Raw genomic sequence first — 9,109 nt, 5'->3', positions numbered from 1 at the left:
TACCCTCCCTCCCCCTGTTTGAATTTCAATCCTGGGGAGACCCTGAGGGGGGGCCAAAAAACAGCGAACTGCGCAAATAGTGGATAACATTAATATTTACTGGCTCCTCCGCTCCCCTTCCACACCCTACGGCTCCTCTACCTCTCAGTTCTGCAATCTTTGTTTTGGGCGCCATGCGAAAAGGCGACATTTTTTTCATTGTCTCTTGCTCCAAGATATGTAATTGTTCAGTGGCGGGTTTAGGAATTTCAAGGCAAAACAGTGGTGAAACAGGCATAGAGGGGGGGGGGGTAGGGGGTCCTCCCCAGAAAATTTTAGAACTTGCTGGTTTGCTGGTTCCAAAATCGAGTTCACCTCTCATAAATCAGAAAACCTGACATATACCAGTGTTTGGAAATAGCAGGCTGGTCCCATATTTTTATATTATTCACCTGCTTTAATTCACGATTAAGATTTCTTGATGAGCTAGAAAACACTCGGATTTGAAGTATGAAACTGAACATTATTGTGCCAGCTAGCCTACACCAGTTGGTTGGGATTGATTGTCAGTTCAGATGCAAAATATTGAAAGCAAAAGGTTATACACCATAGATTAATTGCGTACCACGCGTATATATAAGATAGCCGAGTCGGTTTAGAGTCGGTGTTAGGGTTAGGGATAGTGTTTCTTGGTTGTCCACCGGACAATGTCTCAGACTGGTTAGGTTGTCCAGCGCAAATTCTGGTTGTCTCGGACAACCGGACAACGCTTATTTCGAGCACTGATCTTTGTCTGTTTTATGATCTCTAATTTCCGGCCCGCAATTGTAAATAGCTTAGCATAAAACAACAAACATGTGTTTAAATAAAGCATATTTCGATGTTAAAATAAACATTTTTCGCGACTTGAGAACTCACATATTTCGCTTTTTGGTGTCGGATTCAACATGATATCGCTAGTTTAACAAAGCTCCATGAGTAATCGGGGCCACACTGAAATGATTGATATGATTCGTGGTTTCGATAACTGCTGTATTGTGTTCTCACGGTACAAATAGCAACTTGGGAGATACGGCATATCCCAAGCACGAGAAATAACACGGCATCTCCGAAGTCGCGTATTTAAATTCCATTCATATGATAATAAAGTCACACAATTTCACAAGTTAATTAATGCTGCTAAGTAAGTATTTCCGTGCATCACGCATTGCACCATAATGTAATTTCTAATGAAAGCTTACAGTTATGAAAATTTAACCAGTGGGTTTTCAGTTAGAATGAATGTCTCGCCAAGTAATCTAAATAATATTTCTGATAAAAAATCTCTAACTTTGGAATGAGTGACAATTCACAATATTTTCTATCATATGAAATCTCTTCAACGTAAAGATCCTTGTGAGTGTAAACAACAAAATAGCATAGTGATCGTTTACAGACGTGAAGCTGGCCTTGAATTTGATCGAAGTAATTATGAGTCCGCTTTAATTGGATCTTTCCATCTTTCTCACACAGAAATTTAAAAGATAAATCGGAAGCAACAAGTTTATCCCTTCCACGGTATGGGCATTTGACCTCAAGAAGAGCATTATCACCAATCAGTCCATCAGGGCTTGCCCTTAAGTAATAAAGATCAGGTCGAACATGTAGTCCACATGCCTGAACTTTCATAGAAAACTTCTGCTCAAATGCAGTGATAGCTTTACTTTCAAATGTCTTTCCGTGGCTTATTGCAGCTGTGTGGAGTTGTACATTGCTATTCAATGACTTGCAAAGTTTTTCTATATTTCGTCGTTTAGTCAGGGAAACAACTTCTCCAAAACGTGACGCCGTAATGCGTAGCCGTCTCTCTTGAAACCAAAGACTAGAATCGGCCTGTTTCCTGGTGTTTTTTTCTAGCATTTTGGCTTGAGAATCATCTAGCTGAAATGAGACAAAAAGAAAGCTTGGAAAAATCCATAGAGCACCATAAGCACTGATAAGTGTGTTGCATTTTTTATCACATAACAACAACTCCTGGAACATATGATGCTTGACTGCAGCATTATATAATACCTGGCCAACTAAAAGTTTTACAGGGACTCTTTATGAGACCAATTCTCATATAACACAGAAAAATCCTTGCCCACCAATAACATTGGTATAAAGATTCCTTACTCAATAGATATGAGACTATTATCAGAATATTTATATCAAAATGACTTAATGTGCGGTAAAAGTTACCTTTGATGCATTTTCTACCCAGCATTCCAGTAAAGGTTTTTTCATATAATGATGGTCTTTCGCTGCTGTGTAGATGTCCGCTTTTTCATATTTGTACTTGATTACTAAATCCTGTGATGACATTGAACAATAATTTAACACAACACTGCGAACACGATCCTCATATCCACTACATTTTCTGTATTTAGCTGGTATAGGGTCTTCCATGTCGATCTTGCGCTTTTTCTGAACAGGTAGATCGACAGCCTTCACAGGAGAAACTTTTAAAGCAGAAAATTTTAAAACATCAGTCCTTGATATAATTTCCAGCCAACAGACTTCAGTGCAATAGCAGGTAGCTTTGTCAACTGACAATCACCTTGTTCTCTCGAAAATTAAAACAAAATATTCAAGAACTGTGTTTCAGCAGAACTAGATCTAGTGCTTAAAGATTTACTTATCAATGAATAAGCCCTTTTTAGTACATGTAGATCAGTGAAGTTTTAAACATATAAGGATTCAAATAAATTTTTGAAAAAATCAGTGTCATGTGCACAATTTAAGCAAATATTCCACTTAATTTATGAAATGGATACCTCCCACGACAGAAAATAGAACTAAACTAATAAGGATATTAAAGGATTTTTTTTCTAAATTAGTCTGATTTTTTACATACCGCTGTAGACTGATTTAGGTCGGTGGAATGACTGGAGATTCTCTGTGCAGGTTTTTCGTATTAAAGGATCACAGTCGGATGAAACAAATTTGGCCAGCATGAGCATAACAGCAGCAACATGTTTGCATGTAGCATTAGGGCCTTTACCCGCAGGACACTCGCAGTGGCTGTTCAAAAATTCTCCCGTTTCTTTACAGAGTCGCAGCTTATATGCATATGATACCTGCAATATAATTTCAAAAACTCAAGAATATTTGTATATGTCTGTATGCCTCAGTTATTCATATTGTTATTAACTCATGTAACTTCAGCATGGGAAAAGGAAATGTTGAGTAGTATTATAATAATGACGAGTAATGCTATAAAAAGGCAAGATTTATTAAGAAAACAAAAATTTCACAGGTATACCTTCTTTTTCATTGCAGCACCAACAAGACCAGATAGAAAAACTGACCCATCCTTGACAAGCACACTACATGCCTTGATCCGCATAGACTCGATTAACTGCCTTCCCTTCTAAATCGCTTTGATATCCCTAGTAAATTCATTGTCCATGGCCATTCTATAAGTGAAATAGGCCTGCACCATCTCATCAGTGAGTTTCGGAACAAAAATCCTATGGTCTGCAGTAAGTTGTTTGAATCCATAGGTTGGCCATTCTGGAACTGGTTCCTTTGGCATATGAATTACTGGTCCCCTAAAATCTAGGTTATGATCATACGCCTCAAATCTGAAAAATAATCAGCAGACATGTGCTTTAAAATATATATGATTAATGTCATTTGTCTCCAATCTAGAGACTAAAACAAATCTCACTTAAAGAAATGGAACATAACGACAGATGAGAAACTTCATGAGAAGAAAGATGTTTTTTTTTAGCCAATCGGACAAAATTTGTCACTTGTGACAGAGTTATCTGCCAAACAGAATCATATCTCTACTAAGTATAAGTAACTACGGCAGTTATCATATATTACGAAACCTATACTATCTAAAATAAAATCCAAATTATGACTGAGTGATTCTGATCGTTAGATAGTATTCTAAATTCTAACATTTGCTCACTGGCGATGTTTACAGACTAGTACAGTAGGCCCTACAGTGAGTTATGAAAACACAACATTGAACATGCTTATCAATAATTACCTTTCAATAAGGTCGATTTTTCTCCCAGACGTCACTGCACCCCGACGACTCAACTCCTCTTTTATTCTTGGTACTGTCCATGCCCCGTATTTATCTGTCATGATGATTAACTTTGATGTTTAATAAAATGTTTGTCAAGAATGCAGAAGTAAACAGTGCAGTCAGCGGTAGGGCTAGGGCTACTCAGACACGTGCGCCATCTGTCGGTTAGTAACGCGGTGACCCCCATTATTTACTGAAAACATACGTAAACTAGAGCACTCGGAGAGCACAGACCTCCAACTGCCAAGGCAGCTGAATTCTCTCAATGTGAATTTTTTTATTAATTAAGTGGAAAAATTAATTAATTTATTAATTAATTAATTAAATAATTAATTGGATCCGGATCACCACCAAAATGTAATCAATTCTAAGTTACCTCATTTCTGACCTATCCTGAAAATTTTATTAATTAATGAATGAATTAATTAATCAATTGGATCCGGATCACCACCAAAATCTCATCAATTCTAAGTTAGCCCATTTCTGACGTATCCTGAAAATTTTACGACAATCCGTCCATAACTTTTTCAGTTAGGCTTAAAGGCATAATAGGCCCATCGATTATGCAATTTTAACGAATGCTAGAGTAACGCACGAAGGGTCGTTGTCGTAACAGGTACTACAGATATGTACCCGAGGTAGGTTTAGGTTGTTTAGTATTATGTTTATATTTTTATATGAGGTATGTTTAGGGTTAGGGTGTAGGCGTTGAGTTTAGGGATAAGCGGTTAGTGGTTAGGGTTAGGCTTAGTGTTAGGGTTAGTGGTACACTGTTCTGTAGTACAAGTGTGGTACACTTCTTGTGCTATACATATATGTACCTCGCGGTACATATCTGTAGTACTGTTTACGACAACGACCCTTGAAGCCCTACTTGCTGCTACCGTTGTGCGGACATCACTGACTTGGACCTGTCTGCGACCTGCATGACTCCACGCTCGTAAATATGAAATAAGAAATAAGAAATCGGTTGAAATTTGCAAATAAACACCCAGAGATGTAATTTCAAAATAATATTAAGATTCCCATATATTTGATGATCTTTTCAAGTTGCCAGCACTTGAACCCTGGCCAGATTCTGTTCCTTGCTGTTGACACCACTGTATGCTCTTGCTAAGGAAGTCCAGTGGACTGGGCCCAGCCACTCACAGAGAGGATCACCTTTGTGATCATGTTTCGGTGGTCTACACAATCGCAGATGGCAATGTTGAAGTTGCTGGGAGACTGGCTGGAAGACAGTGGTTGACGAACGCCTTTGCGTAAGGCTGACATTGCAAGTTTCGGAACAGCAAATTCCTTCATACATGCGAGCAGTTCACCAAGACAGCCATGTACACCAAGTCACAGCGGGAGCTTTATACAATTCCTCCAACAAGCTTACAATGAAGACTGCACATCTGATGAATACTGATGCCATGTACGCAGATAGTCCGTCTTTGAGGAGTGGTGCCTACGCCAGTGTCCATCTTGCTTCACTGGCATAAGCCCTGTCATTGGTGCTTTCTTTGCTGCGGTATATCAGGTCACTTCGCTGAAGGGAACTTCCATCCTGTACGTGAAATCCCTGACGCAGATCAGGCCTGGATGTTTTGCCCTAGATCACACGCACTACTCCAGGTGGCTTCCTGGACACATCGTGCCTGGACGACTCTTGCTGAAAAACACCAGATGTGCCTAGCAGAATTCAAGTCTGGAAACTTCGTGTGCACAAAACCAGCAACAAGTTTTCTGCTATGGCACTTGACCAGTTCCATGAGCAAAACAATGCAAATGGTTGAAAGGTTCTGTGGGGGCTATAGGACTGACAGGCAATCCAGGAGCACTCAGACGCTGGATGGTAGCAAGGCCAGAAATTGCCAGGGATTACTACAGGAGTTTTGAGGAACAGGCCATAAGCCAACAGGGTGAGGCTGTTGATCACTGACACCCTTACACCATGACCAGCACCTGGAGTGCAAGCCAGCATTCCTCGAAGGAGGTTAAGGCACTTGTGACAGTGCTGAAAGAGATGGGAAATTCATTTCTAGAATCGGCCAAGACCTACTCGTCATTAACACGAAGGGACATCATATGGACACCCAAGTGGGCCTTGAAAGCTGTGAGAAAGATTGAGACCGTGCCTGGTGAGAAGCCGGTACACTATAGTCTTGTGACAGAAAGGTTAGAAACAGCTTGGTACGACACTGTCACACAGACACTTGCCAAAGAAACAATTGACAGCTTTTTCAGAAGCCACGCCGTCAAGATTAAGTCGCAAACAGGAAGGCACAGCTTGCCTGCAGGCTGAAGAGTGACTGGTCTTTTGCGAGGCGCTGTCTCACTCTCTGGGTCAAAACTCGAGATGAAACATCACAATTTCTTCTCCATGGAAACCAAGGCAGCCCGCCGCCAGCTTCCTTGTAACTGGAGGATAAAATGCGGTTTGGGGTTAAAGCCAGATCTACTTCAGCTGGCTGGAATCCAGATCTTGCCTCGACAAAGCAATAGGCGTGCCTGTGGCTGATGCCCAAAATTTTCGATGGTGCAGCTGTGCCGGTTTTCAAATGCTATCCTGGGACTCAAGAACATTTAAAGAGAGTAATGCAAAAGAGAGTGTTTCGCCACCGACTAATCTCTGCGCTGAAAGCTCGGAGAAATGGCAGCCGCATCGACCGCTTGTCTGGGATGTCATTACGCTAGCCTGCGCAGCCTGAACAGCCTCACTTCAGAACAGAATAGGGAAAGGGCCATCAGGAAAAGGGTGTCCTCGGCATCTCTATCTGTGATGCAAAGAACTTGAAACTTCGCATTCGAGTCGAATTGAGAAAAAACCGACAATTATTTGCTTTCGCTGTCACGCGAGGGCTGTTCACATTCATCTAGTGCAGCAAGGCCAAGGAACTGTATTGCAAACAGTTTGAAGTCGGGGGGTCCTGTTGCTCTCCTGTCGAGTCCATCATTGGCCGCCTTGCCCATGTTTCACAAGCAGGAGGGATGACACTTGTCTACTTCTGCATAGTGGCCAGATTGCTGTGGCAAGGGTGACCATAAGTACTTGATACTGATGTGGTGCGGTACTGGCTTGTGCTCATTCTTGCAAGATAGCTCCTGATGAGCCTGTTTGGTGGGCGCTTTGGTGTTGGCTACAAGCGTTTCGTACATAGGCTTTTACGAAATGCTTTGCCACAATGAATCCAAACACAGCCCTGTCTGCACTCTCCCAGTCCTTTCAGCGCTGTATCAACCGGATGTGCACTGTTATCTGGCATTCGCTGGCAGAGAAAGAAGACTGCCTTGGGAAAACCTTTGGAAAGTTCTTTCCCAAGTGAATGACTGCTATTCAGTGACTCCCTATGCATGCCGAGTGAGCGTCAGCGCGATGAAGGTGATCATGTTATTGCTAGAGCGTTTTGTGGTGCTGCTGTATGACCAAACCAGTGAGAGCACGGAAGTGAATGATGCCAGGAAACAGCTCTTCACACAGAAGTCTAGAACTCTAGAGAACAATCCTCCAACCCAGGCCGCACATCAAGCGCTCTTGCTACCAGGCCAACTGTTGGAACCAGGCATTGGTCATGGATCCAGAGATTCCAGAACCATCTGACTGGGGCTGGACAAAGGAAACAACTGGGTGGCAGCCTCTTTGGACCACTCTCCCTAGGCTAAAGCAGCAAAATCGTGCCATGAATTGATCCACTGTCGCTGCGAGAAAGCATGCACTGGACGCTGCAAGTGTGCCAAAGCTGCTCTGTGCTGTGCTGTGTGCTGTGTGCTGCTTGTGTGTGACTGTGCTGTGTGTGTTCTGTTCTGTTTTGAACATTACCAATAGGATATTTGAAAATAGGATATTTGACTTTTTGAACGTAATTCGACCTTGACCTTGGCCTAAATGCCTGTCCTTGAGTTCTAGCGATCTCAAAGGTATCACCAAATGAATGGTCATCCCCAATTTAGTTGGAATCGACACCTTAAATGTTTTTCTACGCTGTTTGGTTCCAAAATTAAGCGCGTTTGAACATTAAGACACGGTGGACTGGCGGCCATCTTGGATTTGACCTCTCACGGTCTTCAGAGGTCAAATCTGACTTCCCTCCACATCTTAAAATAAACATCATGGTATATACTAACTATGCTAGAAATTTCATGCTTTTCTCATAAAATGCACAATTGTTGTGGTTATCTGCTGCACTAGCATGCCCATGCGATTCTACAAGCTACATCTGACTATGTCAGATGAGCTAAAAAAATGCTATCCTCAGAAGCATCAATCCTTTAATATAATATAGTTGAAGTCTACAATGAATACGCTATTACATGTTCAACATAAAACCAATACGAGGAGGTCGCCCACATTTGAGAGAATTTGTGATCATAAATGTAGCTGGTGCAATTTGAAGGTTGTCCATTAGCATTCAAGATCTTCAAATACAAAAAACTGTTTTGTAAGAATGATTTGAACCCACCCAAAAATCAATTGAGGACATCAAATCAGCCGGCGACCGGCTCTTATGGAAAACATTGCTGTTTACAAATGCTGAGAGGATATAACATATTCACATCATTTCATACTAACCAGAAGCTCTTGTTCTTCCAGCTGAACTCATAAACATAATCCCCGTCACGCTCTTTATCTGTCATCTGGCCACGGTATTCCACAATAAAATCACCAGGAAGAAGTTTCTCCATTGTGACCACTCCCCAGTCTGGAAAAAAAGACCATTAACTTAATGATGTTATTTAAATAATTCACACATGTTTAAAATCCTATTTTTAAATATCCATTTTTTTATCGCAGAGAGAGAGCGAGGGAGAGGGAGAGGGAGAGGGAGAGAGAGAGGGAGAGGGAGAGGGAGAGGGAAGGAAAGGGGGAGGGAGAGAGAGAGAGAGAAAGAGCGAGAGAGAGAGAGAGAGAGAGAGAGAGAGAGAGAGAGAGAGAGAGAGAGAGAGAGAGAGAGAGAGAGAGAGAGAGAGAGAGAGAGAGAGAGAGAGAGAGAGAGAGAGAGAGAGAGAGAGAGAGAGAGAGAGAGAGAGAGAGAGTAGAAGAGAAGTAGAAGACGTAAGTAGTAGAACGTAACGTAAGTAACGTAA

The 9,109-nt window shown here is 41.6% G+C and overlaps 1 protein-coding gene across 2 annotated transcripts in view; it reads right to left on the bottom strand.

Moving 5' to 3' along the window:
* Positions 1-751: 751 nt before the first annotated feature.
* The window catches only part of LOC106818437, an 11,448-nt gene continuing 3,090 nt past the window's right edge, over positions 752-9,109 (bottom strand). The window contains exons 3-8 of one of the 2 annotated variants that reach the window (XM_014823147.1): positions 8,595-8,724; positions 4,001-4,094; positions 3,263-3,584; positions 2,855-3,077; positions 2,200-2,459; positions 752-1,899 (exon numbers count right to left, since the gene is read on the bottom strand). In XM_014823147.1, the coding sequence (XP_014678633.1) occupies positions 1,252-1,899; positions 2,200-2,459; positions 2,855-3,077; positions 3,263-3,346 (1,215 nt within the window). In that variant the 5' untranslated portion in view covers positions 3,347-3,584; positions 4,001-4,094; positions 8,595-8,724 and the 3' untranslated portion in view covers positions 752-1,251. Of the gene's footprint in view, positions 1,900-2,199; positions 2,460-2,854; positions 3,078-3,262; positions 3,585-4,000; positions 4,264-8,594; positions 8,725-9,109 lie in introns of those variants that run through there. The other variant, XM_014823148.1, reaches the window with a different exon arrangement.

The sequence above is a fragment of the Priapulus caudatus genome, unplaced genomic scaffold, assembly GCF_000485595.1.
Source record: "Priapulus caudatus unplaced genomic scaffold, Priapulus_caudatus-5.0.1 Scaffold2241, whole genome shotgun sequence".
Taxonomy (NCBI): Eukaryota; Metazoa; Priapulida; class Priapulimorpha; order Priapulimorphida; family Priapulidae; genus Priapulus; species Priapulus caudatus.
The sequence above is the reverse complement of the archived record's forward strand: the minus strand, read 5'-3'. Positions and strand labels throughout refer to the sequence as shown.